The following is a 19,420-nucleotide window of genomic DNA, read 5'->3' on the forward strand; positions in this document are numbered from 1 at the left end:
AGAGTCACTTTCAATACATGAATAGGAGAATGAAATAGGAAGTTGTTTTATATACATGCTTATCTTACATTCTGCCAAAAATGAGAAACCCCATTGGATAAGTCTAAGAAATATCCTTGTAATATAAAATTGAGAATTATGGAATGTAGAATAATTATTTCAAAATGTTATCAGATTTTTCGTAATTAGTCTAAATATATGCTATTTAGGTAGCTGTATAGAAAATGGGAAGCTTTATAATTTACAGGTGTGTTATTGATACAGCGTAACAGTTTTAATTTTAAAAACTCAGTATTAATAAAAATTATTTTCTCAATAGAGCTATTGATGGAATGGCTTCCTTAAAATCAGATCTTCTTGGATAATCAAAACATGCATTTACTATAATAGAGGAAAAATAGAGACATGGGTTTGCGTATTACAAGTGTTCGTTCTAACCCACTGCTTTTCTAAGAGATTGTGAAATATTTAAAACACTGTGGTTGGTTTTCGTTTGTTCATCACCTAACTTAAAAGGAAAAAAACCCTCATTTTTATATGAAACTAGAGTAATTGTTTTTAATTCACAGGTTATATTCTATATAAAAACTTTTATTTAAATCTAGATCTTTTTAAAGAATTCTACTCAGTTAAAGAGCTGGGTTGTTTTGGCCTGTTTTGCAACCTGAAATATTCTTTGCTTTCAGTGGCATTGTTGGAAATAGTGCAACTACATTGTTGACTACCACTGAAGAAATGCATTTGCTGAGCAAAAAAATATTCTTCAGTAGCTTGAGTCTTCATGCCAGCAAATTAATGGACAAGGTACGTTTGAAAAATGCAATTCTTGAATTATGGGAACGTGAGTTTTTCACATTTAAAAATGTTGTTTTACTGTTTCCATATTGGTGACAATTTTTTCCCATTCCATTCAGCGTTCTTTTGAGTTCTTCCTGTGAACAACAAAATTCATTTTGAGGCGGCTTACAGGATGTAGGCTTATAATCTGTTCCTGGAACAGTGTAATTTTGAGTCATAATTAGTGGTAGAATCTCAAGCCCTAGTTTCACTACCAGTTTTCAATAACCAAAAATTTGTAATTAAAGCAAACTTACTATGTTTAATAGGTCAGGGCTAAAATGACATACAGATTGGAAAACTTGAACTTTTACTAAATGTTTTTTCTAAACAGCTTACTTAAGTTTTACATTCTTGGTCCAGCTTTGTCCTTATGAAATTTATGTTCCCTTGAGTTATATACTGTAATTAATTGTGGAAACAAACAAGGTAACAAAAAACTCCCACAAAAACAAACAAGGTAACAAAAAACTCCCACAAAAGCAAACCACAAAAACCTGAAGGAGTTCCGTGAGAGCTAATATTTTAAATCGAGCTTTGTGTTGTGCAGCAGTAAATTGGAAAGACCTTAAGGAAGGGTTTATAGTGATCAAATCCTTCTTTGTTTTTGTTTCATTATTAAAGACTCAACGTTTTTCAAGGATGCATCACAGTCACCATTCTGGCTTTTTTTTTTTTTTTTTTTTAATTATACTGGTCTATCTAACAGCCTGGTTATATTAGATACAGGTTTGTAGTATAGTGTGGAACAATCAGTAGCAATCCAATCCAAAGTACCTGGTCTATTTTTACATTCCTAAGCTCAGAGAAGCCTTAATAAGAGTCTGCTTTCTGACCCCCAGCAGCATGAATTTGTGGAGCTGGAGTATTTCCCTTATATGTTTTCCTGTATCACAGGAAGTTTACTAACAGTCAATCAGTTCTCATTATAGATATGTTTACATGAGTTCTTATTTAGACAGAATTTTTCTAAAATCATTCATACATGATATAGACTTTGCATGTGAACAAACGTGCTTCCTAATGAGGACAAAGCAAACAGTCAAGGTCTGTTGGTCTCAGGTTACTTTTCCTTTCACAGAAAATAGACTAATAAATCGGTGATTACTATAGAATACATGTTTTATGAAAGACGTGCCCAAGGTGCTATGCTAGCACAATAAGAAGAGTATGTGTAATAATATTCATATACAGAGAGGGAGCTTTCCAGAGAGGGCGTTAATAAGAATTGAACTTGAAGGACATGGGGGATTAGATGGGTAAAAAAAGTGGGTAGAGGTCATCCTAAGTAGAGGAAACAAATAGAATATGCAAGCTAAGAGTCATCAATACACAAATTTTCATTTATTAAAAATCAGTTGGAAACTGGTGTGGCATGTAGATAGGAGAGAGCCACGTTGCAGACAGGAGAGTTAAGGGATTGTCGAAGTAGTTTTTATGAAAATACATACTCTAAGGAAGAGCCATAAGGGGACAGATTCTTGGGGGCTAAAGGTAAACCTTCAGAAGTTGGTGACTGCTTGAATGTGGTTAAATGAGAGGGAAGAGTTCTAAAATAACTCCTAAGTTACCAATCTGGGAATATTGATACTAGTCACAAGTATCTGGAATAGAGAGAAAGTGTAAAACTGGGGGGATAAAGGTGATGATATTGTCTAAGTTAGACAAGATACATGTGGGATATCCTTCTGCAATCAGTCTGATCTAATAGGGAGCTGTACATTTGGATTTATGGAGCTTTGCATGTAAAAGATAGTTGAGTCCATGTGTTTGTCTGAGGTCACTAGGAATTACGTTTAATAAGAGTAGAGCTTCCAGGACACACAGTCTTGAGAAACAGTGACATTTAAGAGAAGAAAATAAGCGCTACCATGGTAGAATGCTGAGGAAGGATGATTGGAGAGTCAGGAGAGAAATGAGAAGAGGGTTTTATCGGAAAAGCCAAGAGAGTAGAGTTTCAAGAAGGAGGGCATAGTTGATGACAGATACTATATGAAGAGTTCTAGTAAAACAAGGGTGACAGGTTTGTTACCTTTGTCAATATATAGATGATCCATGACTTACTGAGGGCAGTTTTATTCATGTGGTGGGGACAAGAGCCAAATTGCAATATGGGAAACACACATGAACGCGTTACCCAAAGCTTTACCAATTGGAAAACATCTGGGCTAAAAACTGGAAGTAAAATGTAGCAGGCATTCTTATTATGAAATTTGAAAGAGAATAATAAAGCAAAATGGTAAAAGGAAAGATGGAAGTACATTTCTATGATAAATTAGGAAACAGGAAAACAAAATTGATTATTTGTTGAAGAGGTCGACAAAATTGACAACCTTCTAGCAATTCTTTAACCAAGGAAAAGATAAAATTTTAAATTATAATATCAGAATTAGAGATAATAACCAGAGATGAGGATTAAACTTGCTAGAGAATACCATATTAAAATATATAAATTTTATTCTAAAAAATATAAAAAGGATGATTTTAAGAAAATAAAATTGACAAAAAATGATTCAAAATGAGGTAGGAAACTTGAATACACCTAGGGAGGAAAGAAAAATTATTAATGAACATGCTGCTAGACTTAATTCAGTTTATATAGATAGCTTTATTTACACCTACGAAGAACAGAATTCTCCAGAACACAGAAAAATATGGAAAGCTTCCCAGTTCCTTTTAGGTGGTGTAACACTGACATAAAAACCTTTTAAAGACAGTGCAAAAGTGAAAACCTCAAATCAGTCACTTTTTTAAGTTTTTTAAAAAGGTAAATAATTATAAAAATAAATCCAGTATTATATTAAAACCAAGTATTGGTTATTCCCAGGAATATAAGAATATTTCAGTGTTAGGCAATATATTAAATGTTTCAGTGTTAAATTATATTCTCATGATATTTAAATTGTTGAGGGGAAAATATTAGTAAATAAAAAAATTAAAAATACTTAACCATATAAAGATTAATAAAGCTAATAGCCAACCTCATGATTAACATAGAAGCACTAGTAATATATTCCATTTAAGTCAAGAAAGAACAAGAAAAGAATATTTGCCAATAACACATTTAAATAATAGAAAATCCAGATAAATGACAGATATAAATATTTTAAAGGAGGAAATATTAGATTATTTGTGGATGCTCTGACTGTACTTCAAAAACCAAGAAAATTAATTGAGAAGTTGTAGAACTAGTAAATGGACTTAGAAAGGTAATTGGTGACAAGATCATTATACAAAGATCAGTAATTTTCAGGGAAGATGGCAAAGTAGGAAGCACCAGGAATCTGTCACCCCACCTAGATGACAGTTGGACTAGCAGTATTTGTCTAATGTAACTGTTTTGGAACTCTGGAGTCTATTGAAGAATTGCAATTTCTAGGGGAAGGCTTGAATAGTAATAAATTGCAGTCAATTTTGGTCAACTTCAACTCTTAGCATAGTTGCGACTACCCATCTTCCACCCCCAGTGCTGTGGCAGGCAGCTGTACCCTTGTTCCTTGAGCACCTTGCACACAGCTTGTAGAGCCATTGTGAACAAAAAGGAGGACACTGTCCTCTAAACTTCTGGGATCTGTGCTCTCATCCCAGAGTTGTGAAGAGGAGGGTGGCCATTGTTTTTGCACCTCCCCATTGTGTCAGACACCTCCTCCTCTGGCTAAAGTGACTTCCTGGGGATTTCAAGCACTAGTGCATTTTTCCACCCCCTTAATTTTTTTCTTTTTCCCATTTTGGGAGTCAGACATTAAGGTCTAGGACATTCAAAAGCAACTGTATATATGAGGAAAATTAGAAAGTGACCACATGTTCAGGGAAAGGAGCAGACTCAGAAAGACCTGAGAAGAACTTCAGTTTATACCTTAACCTGATCCTTGGCTCAGAGAGAGGCTACAACAATTAAAAAAAAAAAAACCCAAAGTAGTAACAGAAAATGGCATCCCTGGAGGAGGGGGAGAATCTGATTTCCAGGGTTAAATTATTACATTCAAATGTTGTTTTCAACAAAAAAATCACAAGGCACGCAATGGAACAGGAAAATATGGCCCATTCAAAGGAGAAAAAAATCAACAGAAACCATTCCTGAAAAAGACCTGATGGCATATCTACTAGACAGAGACTTTAAAACAGTCATGTTAAAGATGAGTCAAGAAAACAGCATATGAACAAAATGGAAATATCTATTAGAGTTAGAAAAATCTCAAGGGAAATCAAAAAGAAATTCTGGAGTTGAAAAGTATAATAACTAGCAAACCAAATGAGGAAGCCTTTAAAAAAGACTCTACAGCATGATCAACTGGGATTTATCCCTGAAATGCAAGCATAGTTCAGCCTATGAAAGTAAGTCAGTATAATTACCACAGTAACAGAACAAAGGGGGAAGAAAAATCACTTGATCATCTCAATTGATGCAGAAAAAGCATTTGATAAAATTCAACACTTTTATCATAAAAATACTCAACAAACTAGGAATAGAGGGAAACTACTGCAACATAATAAATGCCATACATGAAAAACCCACCTCTAACATTGTACTCAGTAGTGTAAGACTTAAAGCTTTTCGTTTAAGATCAGGAACAAATGAAGGATGCCCACGTTTGCCACTTCTGTTCAACATAGTGCAGGCATTACCTCATTTTATCGTGCTTCTCTTTATTGCACTTTGCAGATAATTGCGGGGTTTTTTTGTTTCGTTTTGTTTTTGCGGTACATGGGCCTCTCACTGTTGTGGCCTCTCCCGTTGTGGAGCACAGGCTCCGGACGCACAGGCTCAGCGGCCATAGCTCATGGGCCCAGCCGCTCCGCGGCATGTGGGACCCTCCCGGACCGGGGCACGAACCCGTGTCCCCTGCATCAGCAGGCAGACTCTCAACCACTGCGCCACCAGGGAAGCCCAATTGCGTTTTTTTAACAAATTGAAGTTTTGTGGCAACTCTGTGTTTAGCAAGTCCATTGGTGCCATTTTCCAAGAGCATTTGCTCATTTCATGTCTTTGTGTCACATTTTAGTTAATTCTCACATTCTCTTATTTGTTACGGTGTTCTGTGTGATCAGTGATCTTTAACATTATTGTAATTGTTTTTTTGCTTGGTAGTTTTAAGTTATATACATTGTTTTTTAGACATAATGCCATTGCACTCTTAAAAGACTAAAGTATAGTTTAAACATTTTATGTGCACTGGGAAACCAAAAAATCTGGTCTCCAACATCAGCGAAGCCCTCCATGATGTCCAGCAATCCTGCATGTCCTCAGGCAGCCCCACATATTTAACTTCCTTTCACTTATTTTCTCAAATCTACCATACTGTCTCCTACCAGAAGTGCCAAATTTTGCAAAGTTGGATAGTAGCCATTTTAAAATACCTTTGCCAATATGAGCAAAAAGTGCTATCTTTTTTTAAAGTTAGATTTCAGTTCTTCTAGTGAGAATGAACATTTTAAAATACGTTTATTGGCTGTTTGTGAATTGTTTTCTCATGTCCTTTGCCATTTTCCTACTAGGCTGTATCTTGTTATTTTCTGATATTTTTTATACATTAAGAATATTATCTGTCATATATATTATAAATCTTTTCTCCATGTCATCGTGTACCATTTAATTTTGCTTGTAGTAGTTTCTGATACGTCACTTTTAATGTTTACATAGTAAAATCTAACATTTTTTTTTCCTTATTGTTTCTTCTTTGGGAACATGCCATAAAACATACTTCAAAAACTTTCCCACAACAAGAAAATACATGTCGCATTTATTATATGCTAAAGTTAGCATCTATCAGTAGGAAAGTGTTCGATTATTTAATAAATTCATTAGGTCTTCCTGTAGTTTCACTTTTATATCAGATTTTTAATCTACCTGAAGTTTATTTTTGTCCATGCTGGGAAGGAAGGATCATACTCATTTTTCCCATATGGTTATCCATTTATTTTATTTTATTTTCACTCAGAAAACCCCACGAAGTTCTTAAATACTTTATTTCTCTTATAAAGTTAAAATGAAAGTTGCAGGAACATAAAATGGCTAATAAAAGGCAAGTTTTAAGCATGGTATCTTCCTGTTAAAACCTAGAATGGAATAGGATAAAAACAGGAAAAGAAAGAATTGTAATTTGGATATATTAAGTACCAATTAATACTGCAGCCTATGTGAGTTTATAGCAGTGACGAGTTTTGGCTATTATTGTTATTTATTGTTGTCATATCATCAATAACTGTGCCCTGAAATGTTTTTCTTAGATATGAATTGGGTCATATTTAGGGATATTTTAACATTAAATTGAGATTGGAATATGATACTGTTTACAGCTTATATGATGCTTATATATACAACCATTTCAAGTTTCTTTCAGGAATTATCTTTCCTTCACCAAATATTTAATGTTCCATATTTTATATTAATTATATCTTTATCTTATTCTGGCTCTTGTAAACCATTCATCTCTTCTAAGAAGATTCTAGCCTTATGAGGAAAACAACACTTACTGCAGAATGGTCTTCATTAGCAAAGCACCCAAGTGGAAATTTTTGCTAATAGAATTTTAAGTGGATAGCAAAATTGTTAAGAACAGCTTTTAAAATAAATAAAGCCAGATATGAACTCTTTTCATGATTCTTTCTGTGCTTTTAAAAAGACATATTTGGGAACTAATTCTTTAGTATGAAAAAAGAAAATGCAAGGAAATTATTTTATTGAAAGATGTACCTTTTCCCTAACAAAGCATTTGAAGCACTTAAGTATTCAAGTATGTGTACTCCCTTCCTTATCAGGCTCTTCTGAAACATTCATAACTGTGAATCTGGCAAAGTCTAAAGGGAATATGTGTCTGTACTACAAAAGATACAATGTCATATCCATTTTAGCTAGAGAGACATTTTCTAAAATTCTTTTCACTATAGTAATAGTACAATTCTAATTTAAAAGGGATGGTATGTCATAAATGAAACCCACATCAAATTAATAGTAGGCAGGATTGACCAGCTCTGTGAAAATAAAACCTAAGTGGTCCTTTAAATTTTGATTTAAATTCGAGGATATCATTACTGTTTAGAATCTCTTTTTACTGTTCAAATTGTAGCACTTGGACCAGCAGCTTGGACATCACCTAGGAGTTTATTAGTTTATCTCAGATTAAAAATCTCAGGCCCCACCCCAGACCTACTGAATCAGAATGTGCATTTTAACCAGATTTCCCTGGTCACTCATACGCATGTTAAAGTTTGAAAAGTGCTTTTTTTTTTTGAGGTACGCGGGCCTCTCGCTGTTGTGCCCTCTCCCGTTGCGGAGCACAGGCTCCGGACGCGCAGGCTCAGCGGCCATGGCTCACGGGCCCAGCCGCTCCGCGGCATGTAGGGATCTTCCCAGACCGGGGCACGAACCCGTGTCCCCTGCATCGGCAGGCGGACTCTCAACCACTGCGCCACCGGGGAAGCCCCTGAAAAGTGCTTTTTTTAGATGAGTATTTTGAGTTTTACATTATTCCTTGCAGATTATTCTGCTAGGAAAAACAAATAAGAACAGTGTTTTCAGCTAAAATGCTTTTTAAATTTTAAATAAAAGTATGTGAAATAAAAAGTTGTAATTATTTGAAGTTATATCAAACAAATGTTAGTTTGTACTCTTAAATTTACCTTGAATAATATTATTGACTTAAAAAATTTAATTCCATAAATAAGGTAAGAGGAAACTTGGAGGTAATGGATATGGTTTATGGAATGTGGTGATGGTTTCATGGTTATGTTACCAAGTAGGGGCTCATGTGCCCGCAGTTCCAGAAAACCAAACTCTGACAGTGGGTGTTTGCAGCAAAGTAAGGGTTTATTTGCAGGGTACCAAGCAAGGAGAATGGGCAGCTCACGCTCAAGAGATTGGAATTCCTTCATGGCTTTCAGGCAAGGGTTTTTAAAGACAGTGTTAGGGGAGAGGGTCCTAGGATGCGTGATCAGCTTGTAGACCTTCTGGTTGGTTGGTGGTAAGGTAACAGGGTGATGTTTTGGGAATCTTAACCGTCTAGTTTCAATCAGTCTGGAGTCTAGTCCTTGTGGTCAGCAGGTAGTCACCATCTTCTACCTGGATGGGGGTCTTAGTTTCTCCAGGACAACTCAAAGTATGCATCAGATTGTTATTTATATCCCTTCAGGAGGAACTAGAAGTCTTGTGACTCTCTTGTCCTGATCATTAACTGCTTGGGTCAGCTCTTTGGAACTCACAGAAGGCCTAGGAGACTAAAGCCTTTTGTTCCACAAACAAGAAATGGGGGACGTGGAGGGGCTTTTGTACCTGGGAAGGCCTCACAGGGTCCTGCTTGGTTTCAGTCTCCCCTTTTCTTTGATACTTCTCAATCCTGAGGGGAACAGGGGCGGAACAAGAAAGAGTAAAGCTTTGGATAAAGAGGTTGTTCATAAACTCTGTAAGGGAACTTGGTTTTAGGGGGACTTGGTTTCAGGTATATACTTACCTCTAAATTCATCAGGTTGTATACATTAAATATTTACAGCTTTTTGTATGTCAATCATACCTCAATAAAGTGGTTTTAAAAAAAGCACTTTAGTTCCATTTACTGTTAATTACTGGAACATATATGTATTTAAGGTGAAAGGAGTCTATATATAAAATGAAGCAGTTAATTTAAAAATAGGGTTTTTCCAAAATTCAAAAAGAGTCATGTACCAAAATGTTCATTGCAGCTCTATTTACAATAGCCAGGACATGGAAACAACCTAAGCGCCCATCATCGGATGAATGGATAAAGAAGATGTGGCACATATACACAATGGAATATTACTCAGCCTTAAAAAGAAATGAAATTGAGCTATTTGTAATGAGATGGATAGACCTAGAGTCTGTCATACAGAGTGAAGTAAGTCAGAAAGAAAAAGACAAATACCGTATGCTAACACATATATATGGAATTTAGGGGAAGAAGATGTCATGAAGAACCTAGGGGTAAGATAGGAATAAAGACGCAGACCTACTGGAGGGCGGACTTGGGGATATGGGGAGGGGGAAGGGTGAGTTTTGACAGGGCGAGAGAGAGTCATGGACATATACACACTAACAAACGTAGTAAGGTAGATAGCTGGGGGGAAGCAGCCGCAAGGCACAGGGATATTAGCTCGGTGCTTTGTGACAGCCTGGAGGGGTGGGATGGGGAGAGTGGGAGGGAGGGAGACGCAAGAGGGAAGACATATGGGAACATATGTATATGTATAGCTGATTCACTTTGTTGTAGAGCAGAAGCTAACACACCATTGTAAAGCAATTATACCCCAATAAAGATGTTTAAAAAAAAAAAAAAAATAGGGTTTTTGGGCTTCCCTGGTGGCGCAGTGGTTGGGAATCCACCTTCCGGTGCAGGGGACATGGGTTCGAGCCCTCGTCTGGGAAGCTCCCACATGCCGCGGAGCAACTAAGCCTCTGTGCCACAACTACTGAAGCCTTCATGCCTAGAGCCCATGCGCCGCAACAAGAGAAGCCACTACATTGAGAAGCCTGTGTACCGCAATGAAGAGTAGCCCCCGCTCGCCACAACTAGAGAAAGCTAGGGTGCAGCAGTGAAGACCCAGCACAGCCAAAAATTAAAAAAAATTAATTAATTAAAAAAAATAAAGTATGTACTAAAAAAATATGAGGGTTTTTGTTTGGTGTTGATTTTATTTTTTGAAAGCGCATGGGAAAGTGGTCTTCTAAGAAGCTGCAGTACAGAAAATTGGAGAACCTTAAATGGAAGATATTTCAAAGAATAAAACTAAAGTTGACAGTGGAATGAGGTTGTAAAAACAGCTTTTGGAACTTTTATGGTGCATCCTTTTCATTTTCCTCTAATAGAGCACGTATCTACAAAAGGGATAAAAAATGTCGTAGTGAACAGTCACAAGAAGAATGAGAACTTTGTTCAGTTATAGCTCTATACATTAAAAAAAAAAGGTTCTAATATATAGAATGTGAAGTTTTCAGTAGACCAAATGCTTTGAAATGTGAAATTTTTCTTTATACTTCAACTTTAATAGTTGGGAAATGTACATAAAAGTTATGAATATATCTTTCATAAAGTTCTTTTGTGCCTTGTAATTATTAATCACTTGAATTTTGGATATTTTTATAAAACGTTATTGATTATCAATATTTACATAATATAAACAAAAAAAGATTAAATGAACTTTAGGGTAAATGGAGATAAAACTTACAGTATACAAATCTTAAGTTCATTGAATTTTTGTATTTGTATATATGTTCATTAATCATCACCCAGATCGACATATAAAACATTTCCAGCACCTCAGAAAGCTTCTTCATGCTCCTTCCCAGTCAAAAGCCTCCAAAGTCGATCACCATCTGACTCCTGTTTCCTGTTTTTGTGTGCTATTGAAATTCACATAAGTAAATTCACACAGGTGGACTCTTTTGGGTCTGACTTCTTGCATTTAGTATTATATCTGTAAGATTCGTCCATGGTGTGTTTAGCAGTAGTTCATTTTTTTTAACCGTGGTGTAATAATTCTAGTATACAAATTTACTACAGTTTATTGATAGATGTTTGTATTGTTTCTATTTCTTAGATATTGTAAATAAAGTGCCTATGAATATCCTTGTACATGTCTTTTGGTGGACATAAGTTTTCATTTCTCTTGTGTGTATACACGGTAATGGAATATCTGGGTTGATAGCTTTCATAGCTCTGCCAAGCATTTTTGCAAAGTGGTTGTACCAGTTTACTCCACCAGAAATGTGTGGGAATTTGAGTTGCTCCACATCCTCTCCAGTACTTGATATTGTTGGTCTTTAATTTTAGCCTTTGTGGAAGTTGTGTGGTGGTATTTCATTTGTGATTTGTACTTTTCTGAAGGCTAATGATGTTGAACAGTTTTTTGTGTGTTTATTGACTGCTGAATACGTTCTTGTGTTAATCATCATCCATCAGTTTAACAACATTCTAGATATCTTTTTTAAATTGGATGAATGGGTAGAAAATACTTTTATAAAGATGACTTCATATTTTGGAGTTCAGTCATAAGTTCAGTCTTATTTGAATGTAATAGAAGAAAGGAACCAAAACTGAAGGAGGTATCAAACTCGACGTAACTATTCCTTCTCCACAAGAGATACTTTCCCCTTCTGTTTTGTCAGTTTTGGCTTCATGTATTTTTTGGCTCTGTTGTTAGATGCATGTATGTTTATAGTTGTTGTATCTTCTTTATAATAAACATTATAAAATGCCCTCCTTTCTAGCAGCAGTGTTTGTCTTAAAGTCTTCTTTGTCTGAAATTAGTATAGCTACTCTAGCACTCTTTTGGTTATTGTTTGCAAGATATATCTTTTTCTGTCCTTTTACTTTCAGTCTATTTTTATCTTTAAAGTGTGTTTCTTGAATACAGCATATAGTTGGGTCAATGTATTTCTTTTTTCTTTTATCCATCTGCCAGCCTCTGCTTTTTTGGTTAGCGTGTTTACATTTAATTTAATTGCTGATAAAGTAGCATTTATGTCTGCCATTTTGCACCATATTTTTGTATGTTCTAAGTGTTTTTATTTCTCTGTCCCTCCATTACTGCCTTCTTTTGTGTTAAGTAAATATTTTCTAGTACACTGCTTTAGTTCCCTTATCGTTTATGTAAATATATATGTATGTGTATGTGTGTAGTTAGTTATTTTCTTAGTGGTGCCCTGGGAATAATAATTACCATCTTAATTTTTTTTTTTTTTTTTTTTAAATTTATTTATTCATTTATTTATTTTTGGCTGTGTTGGGTCTTCGTTTCTGTGCGAGGGCTTTCTCTAGTTGTGGCAAGCGGGGGCCACTCTTCATCGCGGTGCGCGGGCCTCTCACTGTCGCGGCCTCTCTTGCTGCAGAGCACAGGCTCCATACGCGCAGAGCTCAGTATTTGTAGCTCACGGGCCCAGCTGCTCCGTGGCACGTGGGATCTTCCCAGACCAGGGCTTGAACCCATGTCCCCTGCATTGGCAGGCAGACTCTCAACCACTGCGCCACCAGGGAAGCCCACCATCTTAATTTTTTAATAATCTAGCTAGTTGGGATCAATACCAACTTACTTTCAATAGTGTACTAAAGCTTTGCTCCTATATAGCCCCATTTTCCCCTTCCTTTATGATACTGTTGTTACAAATTACATCTTTCTGCATTGTGTGCTTAGCAACATAGATTTAAAATGATTGCTTCATTCAGTTGTCTTTTAAATCCAGGAAAAAGGAGTTAAAAGCAGAAAGTACATTAAACTGCCTTTTTGTATTTACTGATATCAGAAACTTGACTGCTGTTCTTTATTCTTGCAAATTTGAGTTACTGTCTAGTGTCCCTTCATTTTAGCTTGAAGGATTCCCTTTAATATTTCTTGTAGAGCAGGTTTGCTGGTAAAGAATTCTTGGTTTTGTTTATTGGGGATGTCTTAATTTCTTCTTCAGTCTTACAGAGTAGTTTTGTTGAATATAGAATTCTTGGTTGACAGTATATTTCTTTCAGCCCTTGAATATATCATCCAGTGCCTTCTAATCTCCATGTTTTCTGATGAGAAATCAACTGTTAAGCTTACTGAGAATCCTTTGTTCAGAATGAGTTACTTCTCTCTTCTTGATTTCAAGATTCTCTCTTTGTCTTTTGACAGTTTGATTTTGTGTCCCAGTGTAGATCTATTTAAATTTATTCTGCTTGGAGTTCATGAACTTCTTGGATGTTTAGATTAATTTTTTAAATCAAATTTGCTAACTCTTCTCCCACTATTTCTTTAAATATTCCTTTTGCATGCCCCCTTTTTTCCTCCTTCTGAGATCCCCATTGTACTGATGATGTTGATGGTGTTGCATAGGTGTCTGAGGCTCTGTTAATTTTCTTTCATTCTTTTTTCCTTCTATTCCTCACAGCAGTTAATCTTAATTGACCTGTCTTCAAGTTCACTGATTATTTATTCTGTCCAGATCTCCTGTTGATTCCCTGTAGCGAATTTTTCATTTCAGTTATTGTGCTTTTTCAACTCCAACATTTCTGTTTGGTTATTTTTTTTAACCATTTCTGTCTCTTTATTGATATTCTCTATTTTGTAAGAGTTTTTTTCTCATACTTTCCTTTAATTCATCAACAGTTTCCTTTAGTTTTTGAACATATTTAAAAGAGCTGATTTAAAGTCTTTGACTAGTATTTCCAACATCTGGGCTTCCTCAGGGAGTTGCTATTGATTGTTTTTTCTGTAAATGATCATACTTTTTTGTTTGTTGGCATGTCTCATAATTTTTGTTTTTGTTGCTTTTATGAAGGAGGGAGGATTTTCAGAGGTCCATACTTTGCCATTCCTGCTGATGTCACTTATGTATTAACTTTTATACATGAAACATTCTTAATATAAATACTGATATTATAAAATTCTTATGCCTTTCTATCTACCTGACATGAGAGTGTAGTGTTACGTGGATCTCTGAGTACCAGATTTTGTTTCATTTACAAAACGTGACTATATTAGTATTATAAGAACTTTGGAAAATGTTTTGAAAAAATTCACAGGCACCTCTTCTGGGGTATCATGATGGTGTCAAGTAGGGATGATGAACATAGCCAATTAATAGGTATCAGATACTCTACTCAGTAGTTGAGATGCAGCAATCCCATTTAATCTTTACAGAATCCCTCTGAGCCTCTGAGAATTTAAATAACTTTTCCAAGGTCACACAACTAGTAAGTGCTAGTTACAAAATGTAAAATTAATCTCTTTAACTCCAGAATTCAAGATTTTAGTGGCAGTGTTGTACTGTTTCTGTGACGTGTGTGGCTCATGGACCAGGGTCCTGAAAACCACCTGGGGTTCTTGTTGAAAGATAGATTTCTAGACCCTGAGCCTATACATATTAAGCCACAGTATCTGACATTGGGGCATGCAGGTGAGTGATGATTCTCAATAATATTATAGTAGGTGAAGTGCTGGTCTCTGGATTACTTTCTTAAGACTTGGGCTAAAAAACAAAACAGGCCATTTCAAATCTATATGAAAATATAATTCTACAATTCAAGGACTGCTAAATTTCCTCGTAATTTTTGAATTAAAGTTCAAATTCTGTACTTTTAATTGTGATGTATTAATTCTGAGATAATCTAACAAAAAACTTGTGTCACTTTCTGTGCTGATTTTGATTAGTAGGATAAAAAATAAGCTGTTGCTAGATTGTAGATTTTGTAATGTATCAGCAAAGCTTTACATCTTTCATATGAATTATTTTACTGTGAACTGTCATTTATGTAGACACTAAAATTTAGTAGAAAAATACAAGCAGTGGATAAGTCATCCTTCGTTTTAGGTTGAACTCCCACCACCTGATCTTGGACCAAGTTCTGCATTAAATCAGACACTCATGTTGTTGCGTGAAGTTTTGGCATCTCACGATTCTTCAGTTGTACCGTTAGATGCCCGTCAGGCCGATTTTGTGCAGGTATGTTGTAAATTCACTTTTAATGATTCTTATTGCTCCTCTATTGTACATTCTTTTGAAATTCTAGCACTTTATAACCCATGTATCTTGACAGTCCTTCTCATTGCTTTTTCCTTCAAATATTAAACCAGTTCCCTTTTTTTTTTTTTTTTTTTTTTTTTGCGGTACACGGGCCTCTCACTGCTGTGGCCTCTCCTGCTGCCGAGCACAGGCTCCAGACGCGCAGGCTCAGTGGCCATGGCTCACGGGCCCAGCCACTCCGCGGCATGTGGGATCTTCCCGGACTGGGGCACGAACCCGTGTCCCCTGCATCGGCAGGCGGACTCTCAACCACTGCGCCACCAGGGAGGCCCAAACCAGTTCCCTTTAATTTAAAAAGTATATATTCAGTGATGCTTGTTTTAAAAACTATTACAGTTGCCGTACCATTTAATCTTTTTCTTACACGCTTCTGTAAGTTGGCCCGCTCCCCATTAGTTTGACATTCATTCTGAAGTGCTGTTAACACAGACCCGTATCACTGGTTGGGAAATAAGGAATACATTTGATTTTATTTTTCATTTATAGGTTTTATCATGTGTCTTGGATCCTCTCCTCCAGATGTGTACTGTATCAGCCAGCAATTTAGGCACAGCTGACATGGCCACCTTCATGGTCAATTCACTATATATGATGAAGACAACATTAGCTCTGTTTGAATTCACCGACAGACGTCTGGAAATGCTACAGTTCCAGGTTAATTTTGCCATAAAATGACTGCTCACTGTGATGAAATCTTTTTGCTATACATGATCTCAGTTACCGGCTTTAAGATAATTTCAGTGACCTGATTTATATGAATCCCTTGTTATAGTCTGATAGAACCCCTCCCTGCCCCCATGCATATTCAGTATTTTAGTTTCGTTTTGGAGAAGCCAGAATATGTAACAGGTAAGATATTTTATTCAAGCCATAGTATGTGGTGGTAGAATGGAGCTTTTCTGACTAATTTGAACTGTTATTCTGTATGCAAATTTCAGTTTCCATACTGTGAATAACATGCTATTTTTCAAGCTGTGTGGCTAGTGCAGAAGGTGTTGCAGAGGACAGATATATTTTTATCTATGTGTGAATCAGTGTTAGGCACAACATTACAGTTTGTTATGCCAATCGCTCTGGTCCTATAAGCCAAATGGTATCACTTAAGAGTCACAACAAGGCCATTTATAAAATTTACCAGATTCTTGGCTTTTGATTTTGAAATAGTGATTTTTGGTAGATAGAATGTTTAAAAAAAAAAAAACAATAACAACTCTGAGTCGTCTTTGTTATCACAAGTATAGAAACTGTTTGGCAGTGGCTACAGTAAAAATTTATCATTTTGGGTTTTTCTAAGGAATGAGTTTGAGACCTCTAAGTTTGTGATGTTTTCTACTTTCTAATTCTTTCTTTTAAAAGAAATATAATGAAGTATGATTAATTTTTCTTTTTTGCATAATTGTTTATAATTAGTAAAATCTTTTTTAAAAATAGTCATTGAAAAAAAAATAGTCATTGCTTTTTAGTGTATTTATCACTAATTCAACCCAAAACTCTGCCATTTGTCTAAATCTCTTCTCAAGATATGCCCATATATCAGTTGGTCCAGCAATCTGTTTTATCACCAGTTATCTTTGTTTCTCAAATATTCCAAAGTTGTTTTTTGCATTCCAAGAGGACAAGCCCCACCATGTAAGTGCTTCTTGAGCCTGCATCATTCTTGCTGATGGGCTGGTGGCTGGCCCTGGTCACGTGGGCCAGCCAGAGTCAGTGTGGAGAGGACTGGGCAAGGGTGTGGATGCTGGAAGGCACAGGCCCCACAGTGGTAGTTTTCCTTGTCGAGTAAAAGATTCTTGATTTTCAGATCTTTTCTATCACTAGTCTATTAATTTTCTTCCATTCTTTCTTCTTCCAGTGTTTCAAGTAAGAAATCTAGGCTAGTCTGATTCTCTTTTGTTTGTGATAACCTCTTCTATTCATGTGGAAGCTTACAAGGATTTTCCTTTGCGTTCAGATATTTGCTCAGGATATTTTTTGGTATGTCTCTTTTTCTATTATTTCCATCTTGGATTTTGCAAAGCCTTTTCAGTCTGAAGATTCCACCCTTTTGTTTTTTGCTCAGTAAAGTTTTCTGTTATCTGTAATTAATTATCACTTCTCCATCTGTTACTTTTCATATTCTGAAGCTCCTGTCCTTAGTTGGCTTTATCTCCTAAATTTGCCTTCTAACTTCTGTTTAAATCTCTTCACTTTAATATATTTCTTTGATATTTACTCTGTATTACTAGTCTTCCACTTTTCTTTCAGATACTAACTTGGTTCTTGGCAATAACTCTTTCATTAAATATTTCCATTTGCAATCTTGTTTTTCTTGGATTTTCCAGTAAGACTAGTAAGTAAGGGTTCTGAGGTTCTAATTGTACTTTCTTGGGCATTCACTTAAAAAAAAACTAAGGTACCCTGCGTCTTTCAGTAGTGTTGCCTCAGGAAAAGATACTTGTTCTCATTATTCAGGTGGGTTTTCTCCTAGAACCTACTCACCTCTTTTAAATCAGTTGTAAGTTTTTTCCGGGGAGGGGCTCAGCTGCTGGAGTGACAAACATTCAGATGGTAGCAGATAGCATCTCTTAATAGCATACTGTGCCACTGGTAAACAAGCTGGTAAAACTGAGGGGAGTAGCCAGTGAGGGATAACAGGAAGATCTGTAGACTTACAGGCCTGTACTGGTTAAAGGAAGGAGCAGCCAACTTCTTCCCACCTGGGAATACTTCATTCCATCAGGTAGTCTCCTTCTGTGGCTTCTGCCCCCACTAGCATTAGGTGGCTTCCCCAAGAATAGCACAAAACAGGTGACCACGTACAAGTCCCACCTGCTAGCTGGGTCTTTTTAGGCAGCTCCTGAACTTGACATCTTTGACCAGCCTTCTGCTGGTTCCTCAGCAGTCCCCTAGTTGTCGCAAATCCGCTTTCCTCTGGAGGACTTACTGCCTCAGCCCCCATGGGATTTCCTTCAGACTTCTCCAGATGAGGTATTTGATTGGTTGAGTGAGTCCAGCAAGTTGGGAGCATGAGGCAGTGTGGATGTGAGGGACATCAGGTCCTCGTCTTTGCAGAATTCTTTCTAAGTATTTTATTTTACACTGTTGTTTATGAGTAGTTTTTGTTTGTGTCTTGCTTAATACCAGCTTTTAAAAGAGCCAAGAAGCAACCCAAATTTTGCAACTAGTGGCTAGTCCTGGAATCCTCAAGTAAGACTTTCCCTCCCTTTTGTAAGAGGACTTCCTCTTTGGGGAAGGAAAAGTCTTTGTACAGGAGCAGTCCCTATCCTTCATATTTTGGCCTCATAGCCACTGCAAGGAACACGTCCATGATGAAGAGCTAAGACTCCAGGCTAGTCTACTTCTACTCTCAATCAGTCTTATTCTTCTTTTAAAATATTTTCTTTTAATTGTGTTTTATTTTAGATTGAAGCACATTTGGACACACTTATAAATGAGCAAGCTTCTTATGTTTTAACTAGAGCAGGCGTGAGTTATATCTATAACACCATACAGCAACATAAACCCGAACAGGTAAGCACAGGGATCTTCCTAACTAGAGAGATACACCAATTTAGAGTACGGCTTCTAGAGCTAGACACTTAGTAGCAATTTTTCACTGGGAAGGTGACTTCTCTCTCTGATTCCTCATCTGTAGATTGAGGGTAATAATATCTGTAACATAGGATTGTTCTAAGATTGAGATAATACCTGTGTAGTTCTTGGAGGACTATCTGAGATATAGTAGGGTGTCCCAAAGTACTATCTTTTTTACTATAGATAGTTTGGGTTACAAGTAATGAAAATATACAAAAATTAGTATTGAAAAATGTATAAAGGATATTCATATTGGTAAATTTTTTAGTCCTTTATCACCATTGATTTATTAAGTGCATAGATGACTATATAAATAGCAGTCATCCCCCCTTTTAATTTAGCAAGTCATGGTCTATTACTTTGGAAAGGTAAATACTTCTGGGGCTAACATCTGATCTTAAGTTATAGAACTCCAGTAGAATTAAAAAATGGAGTCGTGGGAACCCTAGAAAACCATGTAAGCCTCTTTCTTTAAAAAGCAAAATACTTTTAAATAACATTAACATGAAT

The 19,420-nt window shown here is 36.1% G+C and overlaps 1 protein-coding gene across 5 annotated transcripts in view; it reads left to right on the top strand.

The window, feature by feature from the left end:
- Positions 1-19,420, top strand: part of COG6 (component of oligomeric golgi complex 6) — a 175,658-nt gene that overhangs the window by 26,596 nt on the left and 129,642 nt on the right. For all 5 annotated transcript variants that reach the window (XR_004346655.1, XR_004346656.1, XM_032611025.1 and 2 more), the window contains 4 exons: positions 687-804; positions 15,125-15,256; positions 15,824-15,991; positions 18,740-18,847. Coding sequence is in view for 3 of the 5 variants with exons in the window: in XM_032611025.1 (XP_032466916.1) it covers positions 687-804; positions 15,125-15,256; positions 15,824-15,991; positions 18,740-18,847 (526 nt within the window). In the remaining 2 variants the exon portion in view is untranslated. The remainder of the gene's footprint in view (positions 1-686; positions 805-15,124; positions 15,257-15,823; positions 15,992-18,739; positions 18,848-19,420) is intronic.

Source organism: Phocoena sinus, chromosome 18 (assembly GCF_008692025.1).
Source record: "Phocoena sinus isolate mPhoSin1 chromosome 18, mPhoSin1.pri, whole genome shotgun sequence".
Classification (NCBI taxonomy): Eukaryota; Metazoa; Chordata; class Mammalia; order Artiodactyla; family Phocoenidae; genus Phocoena; species Phocoena sinus.